The following is a 20,221-nucleotide window of genomic DNA, read 5'->3' as shown; positions in this document are numbered from 1 at the left end:
ATGCTGAAGACGATAGAATGAGGCAACTTGTACCCCACATTTCAGACAGCATCTGTTAAAAAGGAGCATTTTCACCTCTTTTCTGCTTCTCCTATAGGAACATTTTTCCTGTGCTTAACGTTATGACCACACCTTCCGAACCAGGGCTGGAAACAATTGGAGCGTAAAACTTGACTCTTGAGACGCCCGTTTAAGAAATAGTGTTATTCTTGGCTGGAGACGAAACTATTTTACAAATTAGGATGAAAAGTGGACGACAAACTCTGATTTCAGTGTTTTCATAGGCGTACTCTCCGTGCACATTGGTTTGCAGAAGCATTCCCCGCGGAAGTGCAAGGATTCTGCGTATGTGTTGTTTTTGACTGCTGACTAAAGACTCGTGCAGCGTGCTAGCAAGTGGGATACCTAAGTGCACACTGTACCTGCACGAGCAGGCCCCTAATGTTGAGTCTACACATCGAAGAAGCAATGACGGAAATAAAAGAAATATTTCAGAATGGGATTAAAATTCAGGATGAAACGCTACTAAGATTCGCTAAGGACATTCCTATCTTCAGTGAGGAGGAAGTGCAGGATTAATGATAAATGGATCGAAACGTCGAATGAGTGCAGGAAATGGACTGAGGCAAGACCGAAGAAAGGCGAAAGTAATAATGAGTAGCAGGAATGATACTTGCGATAAAACTGATGACCGCGAGATAGACGAAAGTATTCAGGTAACTTGGAAGCATAGCAACACATGGAGGATGAAGTAGGTCATAAAACAGTGACTAACATTTGCAAGAGAAAGCTTCTAGTATCAAATACAGGAATTCATTTGAGTAAGATATTTCTGAGAATGTACGTTTGGAGCATAACATAGTGTGGTAGTGAATTAGGTAATACTGCAAACCGGACAAGAAAAGAATTGAATTGTTTGAGCTTGGGTGCTATGTTTAAAATTACCTTGACAGGTAAGATAAGAAACGAGAGATTCTCCGATGGATCGTATAGGAGGGGAAGACATTAACAACAAGAAGGGGTACGATATATGACACGTGTCAGCACCTCAAGAAATAACTTCCATGAGAGAACTGTAGAGGATAAAAAGTATGGGGTAAGGTAGAGATCGGAAGTTATTCAACAAACAACTAAGTAGATTGGTTTCAAGTGCTCCTCCTCGATAGACAACGGCCCCCTTGTAGTGTGTGACAGTGAATTTGGATGAACATCTCAGCGGCGGTTCCCAAGTTGCCAAATGAACCTGTAACGAAATGCGCCGCTCTTCTTTGGATGTTCCCTATTTCTTATATAAATCCTGGCTGGTTAATGTCTAAACTGACAAGCAATGCATTATCAGTTGCAGAGTAACGCCATTACGTCTGGCTAAACAGTGCTCACACTAAAATAATTGACACACACAGCTCAGTCAAGCAATGCACCTCGTTACGGCGTGTATTCATCCCACAAACTCGTACTGGTTACCGGTCCTTAGTAACATTCCACCACTATCCATTAGAAGATCACAGTCATTGCTGAACGTATGTACAAGCATAAAAAACAATCCAGATTCATTCAGAAATATGTTCATTAGAATCCCACCGACTGCACGGAAGAAAACCATCATGGCGCACAGCAATGAGCCTGGAGGACAGTAACGTTAACATTTAAGAAGCCTGGAACGATCATCGTCAGGAGCAATTTTCCCTGAAGCACTACAACCCCATAGGATCTCACAGGAAGTGACCAGCAGATTTTCCTCTACTCTGACGAAAATGGTGCGTACTGAATCGGATCAGAACTGACGGTGACAGATGTGGAACATATCCACAACAATGCGGATGAAAGTCCACCCCTGAGTGTGACTGTGGCGAAGAGCAACAAACAGTAAACAACGTAACATTTGAATGTTCCCTCAGAGCATTCAAACGGACCACGGAAGATCTACACTATTTGTCTGCAGAAGCTTCTGATTGGGTTTGAAGCATAAACGTAGAGCTATGAATCCATTATGGACTTGCGATTGTGCGCATCTTTGTAAAAATTATATACTTGTCGTAAATAAATGTCTGGTATTTCCCTGTCATCACAAGATAAAGAAAATATATCGGTCGAACGAATGATTTGTTAGATTCTTCCTTCGTGGTTTGACTACTATCATGAGTTTATGGTTAATGAATGTAAAGTTATCATTACAACTTGCCTGTGATAAAATGTGCTGTATTTTAAATTATTTAGCAAGCTTTAAGAGTTTCCACATAAATAGTTTGGAAGAATTACTTTTCAGACGCCCTCTTTTTCCGTGCGACGCACCCTCAGATGCATTAGTATCTCCCTTCGCATTCCACACTCTTCATTCCCCTCTTGGGCGCCAGATCCCAGCTGAACACCGACTGCCTCCGCTCCCTTTCATTTTCCTTAAACCAATAAACATTCTTGGCCTCTTCACTCTTTTTGATTGGTTGTCCCACAAATGTCAGTAGAGACGTTCTCACATTGGTCACCCAGCTCGTTTCCACACTGACGCCTTTCTTGCTATTCCCAAGTGATTTTCCTGGTATAGCTGTCGTCTGGAAACTAACAACAGGAAAGTAACACTCCGAACAAGACGTCCCATATCCTTCCAATGGTTGCAAATCCCGCAGTCCCTGTCGTTCCATAACAGTACTAGAGGCCGAAAACGCTTCGCAGGAAATATTGCCACGAATATTTTTACTTTTCTGTGTCCAAGCTTCCCAGACGAACTACGGCAGAATGCGAAGTTGGCCCTTCCTTCCCTCTTCCCAAGGACGCGAAACAATGTGCAACTCTTTCACTGGTGACCATTATCCAGGCAGATATCCACTTCGCGACCAAAGGAGCTGGGTACCCACACTCCCACTTCATCCAAAGAATGACCAATATGTAGCTTACCAGTATCTTCAGATTAAAGACTAGTAACCTCACCCATCACAAAACCATAAGTGAATTATTCCACGGCACAAATTGATATTCATACAGATATCGACGGAAAATGAAAGATTGTAAACTTTAGCGACCGATGGATGAATATGTGATGCTGCAGCGCACATTTGCCGTACAGCTGGCAAGGATAGTACACAGGAAACATGCCGATAGCAGGGCATAACGTCTCCGCGAATTTCATTCCATGTAACCATACCTAGCAGACAGGTGCGTGAATAACATACGCAGATGTCAAAGTTTGAGAGACGGACTGTAGTTAAAATAGCCGGCTGGAGTAATCGGCGAATCGATCGATATTTCTATAGGAGCGACGCCACCGCTTATTGATGTTGGCAGGAAAGGACGAGCCACGTCCGAAAGCAGTGTCAAGAAAGAAGCTATCGACTTAGACACGCAACGGTACATGAAGGCCGAGTAGTCGTCAGACAGGCACTCACAGCCCCGGTTTCACTTTATCGTCGGCCCGACGTGCAGCTGATGCTTCAGTGACCACAAGCACAAACAATAGGCGGTTCACAGGAAGCGGGTTGAGCTCCGACGCCCCATGCTTCGACTCCCATTGACCTCTGCATACCAACAGCACGCCGTTCGCATTACTGTAAGGCACGTTCATCCTGGAATCTCATAGACTGCAGTAGAATTGTCTGTAGTGAAGCGTCCCGCTTCCAATTCTGGAAAGACCCCAGAAAGTGGCGTGATACCGGCCATATGGTCCCCCGCCATATGGCTCGAAGACCAGGAGTGATGGTCTACGGTGCCATTTCGTTTCATATCAGAACCATTTTGACTGTTATCTGGGGCTCCCTTAGAGTACAGCGGTACCTCGAGAGTATTCTACCTCCTGTTTTGTTCCTTTCCATAACTAGCCGTCGTGGCCTTATATTTCAGCAAGATAATGCCCGCTCGCACACGACGAGACTTTCTACTGTTTGTCTTGGCGCTTGGTAAACCATACCTTGGCCAGTAAGGTGGCCAGATCTCCTCCTAATTCAGAACGTGGGGAACATTATGAGCAGGTCCCTCAAGCCAGCTTAGGAGTTTGTCGATGCAACGCGCCAATCGGAAAAAATTTGCTCGACATCTCGCAGGAGGACATGACATACAAGAAGTTTATCAATCAATGCCAAGCCCAGTAACTGCTTGCATAAAGGTCAGAAGTGGCCAACGCGTTATTGACTTGCTCAGTTTGTGAAACTCTTTCTCTTTAATAAAATCAATTCATGTACATCTACATATATACTCCGCTAGCCACCAAGCGGTGTGTGGCGGAGGGCACTAATCATGCCAAAGTCATATCCCCCCACCGCCGGCCGCTGTGGACTAGCGGTTCTACGGGCTTCAGTCCAGAACCGCGCTGCTGCTACGGTCGCAGGTTCGAATCCTGCCTCGGGCATGGATGTGTGTGTCCTGTGTTGTCCTTAGGTTAGTTAGGTTTAAGTAGTTCTAAGTCTAGGGGACTGATGACCTCAGATGTTAAGTCCCATAGTGCTTAGAGCCATTTGAACCATCGCCCCCCCCCCCCCCCCCCGTCTCTCTGAACTCCTCAGTACGAGCTCTAATTTCCCTTATCTTTGAATGGTGATCATTGCGCGATATGAAAGTTGGTGGTAATGATATGTGCTCTACATCCTCGGCGAAGATCGGATTTTGGAATTCAGTGAGCACCCCCTTCTGTTTAGCGCGTCGTCTGTCTGCAAGTGTGTCTCACTTCAAACTTTCTATGAGATTTGTAACGCTCTCGCAATGGCTAAATGTACCAGTCACGAAATTGGCCGCTTTTCTTTGGACCTTCTCAACCTCCTGAATCAGACCCAAATGGTAAGGGTCCCATACAGACGAACAATACTCTAAGACAGGACGAACTAACGTATTGTAAACCATTTCCTTTGTTGTAGGACTGCATCGCTTCAGGATTCTACCAATAAACTGCAATCTAGACTTAGCTTTACCCGTTACTTGTGTAATCTGATCGTTCCATTTGAGATCACTTGGAATAGTCACACCCAGATATTTGACGAGTGTCACCGCTTCCAAAGAATGGGCATTTATTTTGTACTCGTACATTAATGGGGATTTCCACCTTGTTATACGCAGTAGGCGACAATTACTAATACTGAGAGATAAATGGCATTCATTACACTACGCTTTTATTTTCTGTAAAACCTCACTGATTTCTTCAAAATTTTGGTTTGATACTACTTTCCTGTATACTACAGCAACATCGGTAAACAGTCTAATGCCGATGTCAAGACCATCAACCAGATTGCTTATGAAAATCGTAAAAGCAGCGGACCTATTACGCTACCCTGGGGTACACCTGATCTTACGATTGTTTCTCCCCATTCAGGAGGACATACAACTTTCCGCCCGTTAGAAAACTTTCTATCCAACAGCATTTGTCATCGGACAGACCGTAAGCGCGCACTTTTTGGAGCAAGCTACAATGCGGAACGCCTTTCGAAAGTCGAGGAATATGGCATCAACCTGGGAGCCGGTATCTAGAGCCTGTTGTATATCATGCACAATGAGGGCCAGCTGTGTCTCGCATGACCGCTGTATTCCTAAAACCCTGCAGGTTTCTGCAGATGAGCTTCTCAGAGTCTAGAAAGGTCATTATGTCTGAACACAAAATATCTTACATGATTCTTCAACAAATCGATGTCAGTGAAATTGGCCGGTAATGACGTGCATCTACCCTTTTTTATACATTGCTATGACCTAGGCCTTCTTCCCGCTGTTCCAGTGATCTCTGATAGATGATGGACAAGAATGGTGCTGTTTTTTGTAGCATAGTGAACATAAAATCTTACGGCGATATCGTCTGGGCCTTCAAAAAAATGTTCAAATGCGTGTGAAATCTTATGGGACTTAACTGCTAAGGTCATCAGTCCCTAAGCTTACACACTACTTGACCTAAATTATCCTAAGGACAAACACACACACCCATGCCCTAGGGAGGACTCGAACCTCCGCCAGGACCAGCCGCACAGTCCATGACAGCAGCGCCCAGATGCCTTCCTGGTGTCCGAGGATCTTAACTGTTTTACAGTCCCAGGTACACTAAACACTATGACAGCCATCCATGCGTTTGTTCCATAGTTGAAAGAGGGAACGGCGCTACAGTCCTCTACCATAAACGAGTTTTTGAAAGCTAGGTTTAGAATTTCTGCCTTCAGTTTATCATCATCCATTACATTACCCGTACTGTCTTCAAGAAAAAGTATTGAATTATTTGTAACGTTCATAGATTTTCCGTACGACCAAAATTTTTTGTGGTTATTTTTAGAATCTGCAAGATAAAATATTGCTTTCAAATTCGTTAAAAGAATCTCTCATTGACCTTTTGACAGCTGCTTTCACTTCGCATAATTTCTGTTTTTGCAATAATTTGTTCATCTGTGAATGTACCGACATCTATCGATTTCCATCCCATTCGCATAACTCCTTCGTGATGCATCATTTATATTAGTATTATTTTTTAGAGTGTATTAATGAGCTTGAAACACTATAGCTTTTCACGATTACTACTCGACTGCCGAGCTAATCCTGAGTATGTGGGCGTGTCCGCAGGTGCCGTCCAAGAACGTGTCCGACCACATCCTGAAGCTGACCGTGCTGGACGCGGGGCGCGCCAAGCGCCGCAACGTGATCGGCCACGTGTCGCTGCCCCTGCGCGAGTTGGGCACTGGCGGCGAACAGCGCCTCTTCAACATGGACCTCGAGAAGGTGCGTCTCGCCGACCACTCACACGGCGACCACTGAGTTCCGTGCAAGACTGTCTACCGCAGTGCAGTGTGCACCAACTCAAGGTGGCGTCGACCCAACAACAAACGCTTAGTGAATCATACTACCTCACAATTTCCTAGCGTTTCTCCCTAGAGTTTGCTACGTTTGGTGCCGGCCGGAGTGGCCGAGCGGTTCTAGGCGCTACAGTCTGGAACCGCATGACCGCTGCGGTCGCAGGTTCGAATCCTACCTCCGGCATGGATGTATGTGATGTCCATAGGTTAGTTAGGTTTAAGTAGTTCTAAGTTCTAGGGGACTGATGACTTCAGAAGTTAAGTCCCATAGTGCTCAGAGCCATTTGAACCATTTTGTTACCTTTGGTGTCTGCTCTGACGCCAAATACACTGGCGTCCAAACTTAAAGCAACAAACCGAAATATCCTCGGTGTAACAAAACAGCTTCAATCACATAATAAAGGCAAGGCCTCCGGTCCAGATTGTATACCAGTCAGTTTGTTATCAGAGTATGCTGATAAAATAGCTCCATATTTAGCAATTATACAGGGTGGTCCATTGATCGTGACCGGGCCAAATATCTCCCGAAATAAGCGTCAAACGAAAAAACTACAAAGAACGAAACTTGTCTAGCTTGAAGGGGGAACCAGATGGCGCTATGGTTGGCCCACTAGATGGCGCTGCCATAGGTCAAGCGGATATCACTGCGTTTTTTTTTTTTTAAGGGAACCCCCATTCAAAATCGATTGCACCCGTACCATATTTCTATGCACCAGGAAATGCATGGCGACGACTTTGAACGTCGTGTACAGTTCTGCCACTGGGCACAAGAGAAATCACGCGACGATGACAGATATTTTGCACGCGTTCTATTTAGCGACGAAGCGTCTTTCACCAACAGCGGCAACGTAAACCGGCTTAATATGCACTATTGGGCAACGGAAAATCCACGATGGCTGAGCCAAGTGGAACATCAGCGACCTTGGCGGGTTAATGTATGGTGCGGCATTATGGGAGGAAGGATAGTTGGCACCCATTTTATCGATGGCAATCTAATTGGTGCAATGTATGCTGATTTCCTACGTAATGTTCTATCGATGTTACTACAAGATGTTTCACTCTATGACAGAAATGCGATGTACTTCCAGCATGATGGATGTCCGGCACATAGCTCGCGTGCGGTTGAAGAGGTGTTGAATAGCATATTTCATGACAGGTGCATTGATCGTCCAAGCACCATACCATGGCCCGCACGTTCACCGGATCTGACGTCCCCGGATTTCTTTCTGTGGGGAAAGTTGAGGGATATTTGCTGTCGTGATCCACCGAGAACGCCTGACAACATGCGTCAGCGCATTGCCAATGCATGTGCGATGATTACGGAAGGTGAACTACTCGCTGTTGAGAGGAATGTAGTTGCACGTATTGCCAAATGCATTGAGGCTGATGGACATCATTTTGATCATGTATTGCATTAATGCGTTATTTACAGGTAATCACGCTGCAACAGCTTGCGTTCTCATAAATGATAAGTTCACAAAGGTACATATATCAAATTGGAACTACCGAAATAAAATGTTCAAACGTACCTACGTTCTGTATTTTTAAAAAAAACCTACCTCTTACCAACTGTTCATCTAAAATTGTGAGCTATGTGTTTGTGACTATTACAGCGCCATCTATCACAAAGCGAAAAAAGTGGTCCAACTAAAACATTCATATTTCTTTACGTACTACACGAACATGTAATAAAAATGGGGGTTCCTATTTAAAAAAAACGCTGTTGATATCCGTTTGACCTATGGCATCGCCATCTAACGGGCTAACCATAGCGCCATCTGGTTTCCCCCTTCAAGGTAGACAAGTTTCGTTCTTTGTACTTTTCCGTTTGACGCTTATTTCGTGAGATATCTGGCCCGGTCACGATCAATGGACCACCCTGTATACAACCACTCGCTCACAGGAAGATACGCACCTAAAGACTGGAAAATTGCTCAAGTCACACCAACACCCAAAAAGGGAAGTAGGAATAATCCGCTGAATTACAGGCCTCTATCACTAACGTCGATTTTCAGTAGGGTTTTGGAACATATACCATATTCAAACATTATGAAGTATCTCGAACAAAACATTTTATTCGCATATAGTCAGCACGGATTCAGAAAATATCGTTCTTGCGAAACACAACTAGCTCTTCATGCTCATGGAGTAATAAGTCAAATTGATTTCATATTTTTAGATTTCCTGAAGGCTTTCGACACCGTTCCTCAAAAGCATCTTCTAACCAAACTGCATACCTATGGAATATCGCCTCAGATGTGCGACTGAATTCGTGATTTCCTGTCAGAAAGGTCACAGTTCGTAGTAATAGACGGAAAGTCATCGAGTAAAACAGAAGTAATATCCGGCGTTTCCCATGGAAGTAATATAGGCCCTCTATTGTTCCTGATCTATATTAACGACATAGGAGACAATCTAAGCAGCCATCTTAGATTGTTTGCAGATGATGCTGTCATTTACCGTCTTGTAAAGTCATCAGATGACCAAAACGACTTGCAAAATGATTTAGATAAGATATCTGTATGGTGCTAAAAGTGGCAATTGAGCCTGAATAAAGAAAAGTGTGACGTTATTCACATGAGTACTAAAAGAAATCAGCTAACTTTCGATTACGCGATAACTCACACATATCTGAGGGCTGTGAATTCAACTAAATACTTAGGGATTACAATTACAAATAACCTAAATTGGAACGATCACATAGATAATATCGTAGGTAGAGCAAACCAAAGACTGCGATTCATTGGCAGAACACTTAGAAGGTGCAACATGTCTGCCAAAGAGACTGCTTACACTACGCTTGTCCGCCCTATTCTGGAGTACTGCTGTGCGGTGTGGGATCCCTATCAGGCGGGACTGACGGATGACATCGGAAAAGTACAAAGAAGGGCAGCTCGTTTTGTATTATCGCGAAATAGGTGAGATAGTGTCACAGAGATGATACGTGAACTGGAGTGGCAATCATAAAAACAAAGGCGTTTTTCGTTGCGACGGGATCTTCTCATGAAATTTCGATCACCAGTTATCTCCTCCGATTGAGAAAACATTCTGTTGGCACCCACCTACATAGGGAGAAATGATCATCACGATAAAATAAGAGAAATCAGGGGTCGTACGGAAATATTTTAAGTGCTCGTTTTTCCCGCGTGCCGTTCGAGGGTGGAACGATAGAGAAACAGCATCAAGGTGGTCCACTGAACCCTCTGCCAGGCACTTTATTGTGAATAGCAGAGTCATCACATAGATGTAGATGTATATGTAGAAATTTTGCAAGATTGCGTTTATTTTGCCACAAAACAGTATAAACAGATGATAGCTAAAAATAAACAATATATATAATACAGAACGTAAATAACAACGGCATTCATAACAGTAAACGTACATTCTGACACCTGGCTAATGCACTCAGTATGGAGTGTGACCACCTTTGGCAGCAATACAGGACTGACAAACGATGATATCTCCAATCTCATGTTGAGGCAATTACGCCCATTCTTCCTGCAGCCCTGCCCACAAGGTGCTGGAGCGTGGTTTGTGGATGCTGACGTGATGCAACCCATGTCCCTAGTGCCTGCCGTAGGTGCTCTATGGGACTCAAATTGGGAGAGCGAGCAGGGCACGCCATTCCTCCAGTATCTCGCATTTCCAAGAAAACATCAATCACCCGTGCTCTATGATGTCGAGCATCATCGTATATCCGTGCGAAGTCTGGTCCGACAGCACTCGTCTCGATACCAGGCAGCAGTTAAACCTTGCCGATTCATCCGTAAAATTTCATGAAGAGGTGGCAATACAATCTCTCCCTCAGCATTAGTGATCCTCCTTGATATCAGTCTGCCGGCCGGAGTGGCCATGCGGTTCTAGGCGCTACAGTCTTGAACCGAGCGACCGCTACGGTTGCAGGTTCGAATCCTGTCTCGGGCATGGATGTGTGTGATGTCCTTTGGTTAGTTAGGTTTAATTAGTTCTAAGTTCTAGGCGACTGAAGACCTCAGAAGTTAAGTCGCATAGTGCTCAGAGCCATGTGAACCATTTGATATGTCTCTTTCCATAACGTCTGGGACCCGAAATCGTGCTCCACGTTCCCTCCAGTTGCGAATACGTCGTTAATCACTGCCGAGAACAAATCGGGACTCATCTGTGAAAAGATCATTGGCCCACTGTCCGACCGCCCAGTTGGCACGCCGACTGCTCCACTATAGATGTTCCCTTCTGCGAAAACACGTCAGAGGTACACATGGAGCAGGTCTCTGACAATAAAGGCCACTCTTCCGAAGCCTTCTCCACACGGTTTGCCTCGCTACAACGCGTCCAGTGGATGCTGCGAGCACAGGTGCCAGCTGTCGTTGCAGTACTAAGGCATTACGGTCCTCTCTTTCTGATGTTACACGTGGTCGCACCAGCCCTGGTCTGCGGGATACAGTTTCGATCTCTATAGGCTATCGCCACATCCGAAAAAGCAACAGAACGATTCACATTATGTCATCGGGCCACATCAGTTTGCGACTATCTTGCTTCCATTCTTCCCACGGCCCTACATCGCAGACCCTGGTAGGCGTCATCTCTGTGCCATACTGCACCGTCTATGATTGTGTACACAGCGATTGTGGATGTGGGAGTACACGGCAAGCACTGTCCCGTTTGATAGCTGCCCTGATGTCATCGTTGGTGTGGTTGTCCGTTGACTGGAATACATCTTCCGTGCAGGGCACGATCGTACGGACATCTGTTGACAGTTTGTATGATTACATCGTTAGACATAGGACGGGGAAATTGTGATTTCTCGCTTTTATTTTGGACACGAGTGTATATGTTCATAAAGTCCAAAAAAAGGAAAGTAATTTTGGTTTTGGTGCGATGGAGGAAGATCGAAACACCAATAATCTCCACCGATACAATCTCAAGTAACACCCTGTGGTAACAAAACAATGGCGGCCACACTGGAAACTTACCACCCCTCGCATCTTTGTACATATAGGCGTACCATAGGGGAGCATGCAGAACCTTGAGAGCGGACATTTAATCTCAACATCCTTTGACTGGAATTGGGTTGCAATAATCTCTTCTCTGTTTGTAAATTATGGAGATCGCCCTGCCATAGGATCATATTTCTTATTCCGTTCTCATGCTGAAAAGCCTATCTTCTAGTCAACAGCGACAATAAATACAGGCTGCAGTATATGGCAGTAGTAGAGCGTGACTCCAACACCAACTTCTGAATGCAGTTAGTAGATTTAGAAACTTCCAGTATTTCAGGAGAGCTCATTCAAATATTAATTCGATGTTTCTTTACTAGGTTTGAGTTTAGCCGCTTTTGTTATTCACTTGATGGTGAAATTAGTAATGCCATATTAAATGTTTTTTTTTAGTAGGCGACTGATAGCAGTTCATCTGATGTACGTCTGGATAATTTTTTGCAATATCAAATGCAAACACACTAATTAAGGACATTAAAAACTGCATACTCTAGACTAACAGCGATACATTAGGTGCATGACTTCAAGTGCTTAGTTTCAATGTCTGTCACAGCTGTAATGCGCTGCACTGTGAGCAGAGAGATTTATTGCAATGACTGACCCGTCCGTTCTTGATAGAATATTTTGTACAGTATCAGTGAAACGCAAACAACACTGGTGTAATATTCTACGATATCTACTGTTTGTTACACGAACCGGTTTTAATCAAATCAAAGATAAGTATGTGATGCAACGGAATTTTCTTCGATCAAAGATGTTAAACTACTGCATATACAGAGCATCTCCATTTCCTGAGATAAAAATACTAATGCTAGAACAGAATCAAAATAAGCGAGGTTATTTCCGTGTAAATGCCATATAAGATTATTTAACTAAGATAAAATACGCGACGCACTAATTAATGAACCATAGACAAGTTTCAACAGTTTTACATACAAGAACATAATTGAACAATAATCTTTGCTGACATATTCCAAAGATGTCGCTGAACAAAATAATCTTGTTGTCAATAGATCGTAAATTACAAACAAATGATATATAATCGGTGATATTAAGCAGGTTGAGTGATGAGCTTCGATTACACAAAGTAAATTTTTTTAACACAACTAGAAAAATTATAATAACTGAAATAAAGCAAATGGAACATAGGAGTAGGAGGGCATATTTATAATATAACCAGGATGGGATTATGAGTAGTATTTGCTGTTAGAAGTGGTGAGTAAGGGAACTGTGTCTGATCTTTCAGGACTAAGCTTGGGTTGACGGACAAGTGTTTATTAATTTCCATAATTTCAATGCAGTTGATCTTCCTTCCTTTGTGGATCTGATGTAATACTTTGTGTTTCGGCTTGTAATTATGGCCTTCCCTAAGCAGGTGGTCAGCAAACCTTGTGTCTCCTTTTCTAAGTTTCTACCTTCTGTGGTGTTCCTTCAAGCGGGTGTATATTGCCCTGCCGCACTGACTGACATAGATTTTGCCTCATAAACAAGTAATTTTATGTATTCCACTCTTTTCCAAAGCTGTTTTCGTTTGTGCCGCAGGAGGCGCAGGAGCAGGTGTCTGAGCGGGGCGAGCTGCTGGTGTCACTGCTGTACAACGAGAACCTGCACCGGCTCGCCGTCACCGTCATAGAGGCCAGGAACCTCAAGGTGCGTATCCTTCTGTACGTGTACGGCTGCTAACAGTTTACGCACAGAAACAGTAATACAGCCTGAGCGTACTGATAGAGCTGTGCGGTTTGTTGCAGCTGGTAACTTAACTCGCAAAGTTTTTTCTTTTTTTTTTTTAATCGATACACTTCCACATGTGCTCCGTTTCTTACCCGTAGAATGTCTAAGAGCTACTCATTTTCTCTCCATGTCTTTGCCAACATCTCCTCCGTCACCGCCTCTCCTGCATTTCGTATTTGTGCCATAAAAAGCTGCACATCGGGAAGTGGTGAACTGAACGCTTTGTCCTCAACATAATCCCACGAAGAAGGTCAAACGAAGTTATCTCTAACGGAAGTGGTGGCCACGATTTTGGGACGTCTGTGCCAGACCATCTGTCGTAACGCTTTCATCTAAGAACTGGCGAACAAACAACCCCCAGTGTGACGGTGCACCATCTTACTGCAAGTCTCTATCCAGGGTTGACAGTCCCGAAACTGATTTGGAATGTGAAGTTCCAAGGTGACCAGTTTAATTGTTGCCATAATGGTAGACTCAGTGAAAAATAACTATCCCAGAACAGCCACACCACACATTCATTCCCGGGTTGTCCGTTATCTACTATTCGAAAATGTATAGTCTCTTCGACCACCAGATTCAGACGTTACCCCTGTTTACTTTCCCGGAGGTGTGAAAAGTCATCATACAAACAAACACTTGTATCGTGTACCTCGATTTGTTCTAGCATGTACCTAACGAAGTCAGCTTCTCTCGGACTAACATACGGCTGCAAAACGTGCGTAATTTACACTTTGTATACATATAAATGCAGACATTTGTGTGAAATATTAAACCCAGTGCAGTGAAGTATGTCCTTTTCCCTGGAAACACGAGCGTCGATTTCCCTGGATGCCTTTAGGATTCTGTAGTCACTGTATCAACAGCGTAATCACTCACTCCAGGTGTCCGGCTTCTTGCCTTGTCGCCAACAACGTCAGTCTCTTTTCATACACTCCTTTGAGGCTCTTCACACCTGGCGGATCTAGACTACAGGCACTTCGAAACAGTTGCTGAGCTGTAATAGGCGACTGAGTTTCATGAAAACCGCGAAACACTTTGTACATAGACGACGTTATGAGAGCAGCAGTCTTAAATTAAGCTTTCTGCAACAAGAAATGAAGGAAAGAAGACATATCCATAAAAACTTGATGAGTTAAGCTACTATTTTCAACAAACCACATAGCTGTATCGCGCATAGTTCTTCAGAAATTAAATTTTGTGATCAGACAAAAACTTCATGCTTACCCTTTAGTATGTAACGAAGTAAGCTCGAAGAGTTGTTGGACGTTGTCTTGAAAAAAAATTGAAGACAGGAAAGCGTGTCCAAGAATGTTATCCCGCGACATTATTTAGCGTTCTAGTTACTGGGGAAAACTCGTGTCGCTAGGCAACTTACTGGGGAAAACTCCTGTCGCTAGGCAACCACTGCGGTATCAAAAGTGACGTAAGTCTGATGCGCATGCTGTCGCTGCGCGTAGAGGTCATTTCACTGTCAATCAGTGGTAGTCAAACTTATTCGCTCAAGAGGCAGTACACAGATTTCGGGGTCGCACCTCGGGTCGCTTATGTACCGCTCTCATTTTAATTCGTATCTTACATAGGTTTATTAACTGATAACTTACATAAATTGGTATGTTATGAGCCTCCAATTCACTAGCTATAGTAAACGCGCGATATGTAGCCATACGAAGCACTGATAGAAGACAGCTCCATTTTGAACACTTCATTTTGACTGTCCTCTGTTTCACATTGCTGACACCCTTAGTGACCCCAAAGTTGTGACGCTATATTACCTACAAATCTGTACTGCTTGTGAAGATGATCATCTCTGTAATGCGCATTCATGAACCGATGTGTCAAATTTTTTTCCAAAGCAGATGATCACTACAAGTCACGCGCGCCAGTGTGTTGTCAGCACTGGAAGACAAACAATCGAACAGTCCCCTTGTACATCCTCAATACCCACAGTTGCCGCACTACTTAACACTCTGCCCCTGACGTAAGCGGCCAACTTTACTTAGCTCACGGCCCAGTTCTACGACGTCAATTAAAAATAAGCACCTGGGGCAGCGCGAATAGTCGATTCGAGCCGCATGTGGCCCGCGAACCGCAGTTTGACGACCAGTGACGTAAACACGATGTTGAAGGGTCTGTTTTTTATCCCTGTGTACATGCTTGTCCAAAGTGACTTTACATCGTATTTCTGAATATCACAGGCACTGCAATATCGTATTTATCCGCCGATACTGGGTAAGCGTCTTCGAAGTAAATTGTCTCCTCTGTACGAGAATATACGTAACGGATTTGGTAGTACAGGTTTTATACTAGGTTGACGACATATGAAGATTTGGGTGTGGCCGTGAGTAGTGCCACGGATAACCAAATGGTTAGTCGGCCTTAGGTTTTTGAGCGGTGCGATACATCCTGGCAGCTCCGTGTCGTATTTCCGTGTCTGCTGTTTACCGTGCCACTGCGGTGGTGTTGAGTGTTACAGTTACGTTCGTGACTCCGATGGCTCTTCGTATCGGAAAGCCACGATCAAGCTGCAGTTTGACGCAGCGTACTGTAGACTCTAGACCCAAGGCCCGCGAAGTAGACAGACTTTTATGAGACTTGATACACGTTGACCCGAAAGAGATGCTGGGTATCCATTTGTCTATCACCTCCAGCGTTTATCTTAAGTTCACTGACGACGAGCAGTGTGACGAAGTCCTCAGACGCTCGACGGGAGGTTACAGATTCTACCTCTCTGGGTGTGGTAATACTTGAACTGACCGTTCAAACTACAAAATACGTATCTGAAGTTCCAGCTGTGGCGTCGCCGCACTCCAACCGCGAGCTGATATTGTCGACGCCCTAGAGCCGCTACTGCCGCAGCTCTAGCAGTGGAATTGAGACACGATGCGCTATGACGTAGGTCCCCGTTGGTGAACGGGAGACAGAAATGCCAACTCGTACGATGGATGCTTCTTCTGATGTAAGAGTGAATGGTTCATTGCCCGGATATGATGTAGTTGTTAAATCGTATCTCATCCGCATCGTACACACCACCAATTGAGAGGAAACATTGTAATTATCAGTCTTCTCGTACGTTGTTGGCTCGTTGCCATGGAGTTGTTGAACCTGTATGAAGCGAGATCCACAGATACTCTTTGATCACGTCTGAGTGAACCTACGCCGTAATGTTAAAAAAAAATGTTCAAAAGTTCTCTTTTCAATTAATGAAGCAGGTATTTTGATATTCAGATTAAATTGTTCCTGCTGAACAGTCGTTGGTTAACTATCATTGATTAAATCACTTAATAATGTAGTCCACGCTTGATATTTCACTTGGAACGAACAGTTTATTGTTCCTTGGCCACTAAATACTTAATAACTTTCGGACCACACGCACACGCAGTTGGTTGGTAAAGTCAGTTCTACTAAAATTAATTTTCTTGACAATTACGACAACTTGACTCTTCAGCGTAATCGTACTATCTTCGTGAAGTCGTGTAATTGTGTCATACTCGAGACTAATAGAGTGTAGTCCTTTGATATACTATCCACTCTTCTTTTAGCTCCAACTATTAGAAAGTCAAGTCCAATATTCACTAGTTTCGTCAATAAAGTTGAATTAACCCGTTATGCACGGTTAAACGCGTCTATCAGTTCCTGTCTCTGCTTAGAAAATCAGTTTCCGAATTTCGTGAAACACCTCACGCAAGAAACACTTCTGAACGCAAAACAGTCTCATCGCGTTCCATACTCCCAATAACTAAGACAAGAATTGTTCTCGCACGTCTTTACAGGACTAGTGACAGCAAGCGACTTTTTCTGTGAAAGAGCTTTGTAGGCGCATTGAATTTCTTCGTTGCGCTTACAACTCTCTTCCACATAAATGTTATATCTGACTAACATCACCTTGGACTTAGCTTTCAAGATATTAATTGCAATTATCACTTGGATATTTGTCCATGAATTAAATCTGAGGTTTCTTCCTCCTCTTTTCATAACAAAAACTCTCAATGATGTATAATGTTGTTGCAATCAAAACTTCTTGGTGTTAGCTTATCGGCAAAGATGTCGTATTTACCAAGATAACTCTTCCCTACATCATATTATGATATTCTGTCTTAATTGACTTTAAGGGGCTTTTTGGTGTGTTATACAGCGGATGTGGCAACCAATGCTCTTCGAATCTGTGGTACAGTCCTCGGCCGTACGGCCGAAAAATGAAAGACCTTCGAAACTTACCCTGTCCTTAACGAGGTGCGACAGGTCCATATTGAATTGCACCGCCCTATATTTTAGTATCTCACGATCGCTGGCTGCCGGGCGATAATTATTTACGACGGTCCGCCGAGGACCTGCTCCGGATGTGGACATGTACGTACGGAATGCATGCAACGCCGTCTCATGCAGACGCCCTCAGCCGATCAGATTCGACCGTCGATAGCGACCTCTGTGCCATATTGATCGCTTGTTATCTCATACAAACATGTAGCATATTTGTTTACATATGCGAGCAATATTTGCACTACTGGCCATTAAAATTGATACACAACGAAGATGACGTGCTACAGACGCGAAATTTAACCGACAGGAAGAAGATGCTGTGATATGCAAATAATTAGCTTTTCAGAGCATTCACACAAGGTTGGCGCCGGTGGCGACACCTACAACGTACTGACATGAGGAAAGTTTCCAACCGATTTCTCATTCACAAACAGCAGTTGACCGGCGTTGCCTGGTGAGACGTTGTTGTGATGCCTCGTTTAAGGAGGAGAAATGCGTACCATCACGTTTCCGACTTTGATAAAGGTCGGATTGTAGCTTATCACGATTGCGGCTTATCGTATCGCGACATTGCTGCTCTCGTTGGTCGAGATCCAATGACTGTTAGCAGAATATGGAATCGGTGGGTTCAGGAGGATAATACGGAACGCCGTACTGGATCCGAACGGGCTCGTATCACTAGCAGTCGAGATGACAGGCATCTTATCCGCATGGCTGTAACGGATCGTGCAGCCACATATCGATCCCTGAGTCAAGAGATGGGGACGTTTGCAAGACAACAACCATCTGCACGAACAGTTCGACGACGTATGCAGCAGCATGGACTATCAGCTCGGAGACCATGGCTGCGATTACCCTTGACGCTGCATCAGAGGCAGGAGCGCCTGCGATGGTGTACTCGACGACGAACCTGAGTGCACGAACGGCAAAACGTCATTTCTTCGGAAGAATCCAGGTTCTGTTTACAGCATCATGATGGACGCATTCGTGGTTGGCGACATTGCAGTGAACGCAGATGAGTACCGTGTATTCGTCGTCGCCGTACTGGCGTATCACCCGGCGTGATAGTGTGAGGTGCTATGGGTTACACGTCTCGGTCACCTCTTGTTCGCACTGACGGCACTTTGAACAGTGGACGTTACATTTCAGATGTGTTACGACTCGTGGCTCTACCCTTCATTCGATCCCTGCAAAACCCTACATTTCAGCAGGATAATGCACGACCGCATGTTGCAGGTCCTGTACGGGCCTTTCTGGATGCAGAAAATGTTCGACTGTTGCCCTGGCCAGCACATTCTCCAGATATCTCACCAATTGAAAACGTCTGGTCAATGGTGGCCGAGGAGCAACTGGCTCGTCACAATACGCCAGTCACTACTCCTGATGAACTGTGGTAACGCTTTGAAGCTGCATGGACAGCTGTTCCTGTACACGCCATCCAAGCTGTGTTTGACTCAATGCCCAGGCGTATCAAGGCCGTTACTACAGCCAGAGGTGGTTGTTCTGGGTACTGATTTCTCAGGACCTATGCACCCAAATTGCGTGAAAATGTAATGACATGTCAGTTCTAGTATAATATATTTGTCCAATGAATACCCGTTTATCATCTGCATTTCTGCTTGGTGTAGCAGTTTTAATGGCCAGTAGTGTGTATGGGCATGGTCTTTTGGACAAGGTGCTTTCTGTCTTTAATGTGTCTAGTTTTATCCACTTGATATCTTGTGCATTAGGTGCAGCGCAAAATGAACGTGATTTACAACAAAGAAATGTTAAAGACCTGAAGATGACAGAAATGTGTGTCGAAACCGGTCGTCTCAAATAAAGAAAGAGGGGTTTTTAACAATTAAAACAACGCCCTTCAGTCCTATGAAAGTGAGGAAGTTCAGACATATGATAATTAAGTGTGTGCGCCCAGCGTGTGTGTGTGTGTGTGTGTGTGTGTTTCAGTTCCGGGAGGAACGGCGCGACTCGTACGTGCGCGTGTCGCTGCAGCAGCAGTACCGCGCCGTCAAGGTGAAGCGCACGGCCACAGTCCGCAACACGGACTGCCCCAACTTCTCGCAGTGCTTCAACTTCCGCGTGCCCGCCGCCCGCCTCGACCTGACCAGCATCACGCTGCACGTGCTGGTGCCCGTGCCGGGCTACGGCAGAGGTACCTGCCTGACAACTCCCTGCCTCCCTACCTCCCCATCTTCTCCATCTCCTTCCCTCTAAATTCACTCCCTAGGTGCATCACACTTGCCAGCATGACATGCAGCTGAATGGAATTCTCCGTGTATAATACAGCTTCGCCTGCATCTCATTACAACCCTTCTAGGTGTACTGTCAGCTTATAAAATACTTAAAACGTTTAAATCCTTTCAGGGTTGTTGCAGTGGACTCCTCAGCAACCTGAATCAGCTGAAACGTCGGTTTATTTTAACGTTTTAGTACGAGGGTTGGATCTTAAATAGTGGCAACTATTTATTCGCAACCGATACAAAAGAGTTACATGTTTGCTCCTGTTACTGTCCT

General features: G+C 44.5%; 1 protein-coding gene across 1 annotated transcript in view; it reads left to right on the top strand.

The window, feature by feature from the left end:
• LOC126151735 (synaptotagmin-15-like) overlaps positions 1–20,221 on the top strand; it is a 159,117-nt gene that overhangs the window by 126,889 nt on the left and 12,007 nt on the right. Inside the window, exons 6-8 of the mRNA XM_049915964.1 lie at positions 6,514–6,669; positions 13,262–13,369; positions 19,655–19,859. Of these exons, the coding sequence (XP_049771921.1) occupies positions 6,514–6,669; positions 13,262–13,369; positions 19,655–19,859 (469 nt within the window). The remainder of the gene's footprint in view (positions 1–6,513; positions 6,670–13,261; positions 13,370–19,654; positions 19,860–20,221) is intronic.

This window comes from Schistocerca cancellata, chromosome 2 (genome assembly GCF_023864275.1).
Source record: "Schistocerca cancellata isolate TAMUIC-IGC-003103 chromosome 2, iqSchCanc2.1, whole genome shotgun sequence".
In the NCBI taxonomy this organism is placed as follows: Eukaryota; Metazoa; Arthropoda; class Insecta; order Orthoptera; family Acrididae; genus Schistocerca; species Schistocerca cancellata.
The sequence above is the reverse complement of the archived record's forward strand: the minus strand, read 5'-3'. Positions and strand labels throughout refer to the sequence as shown.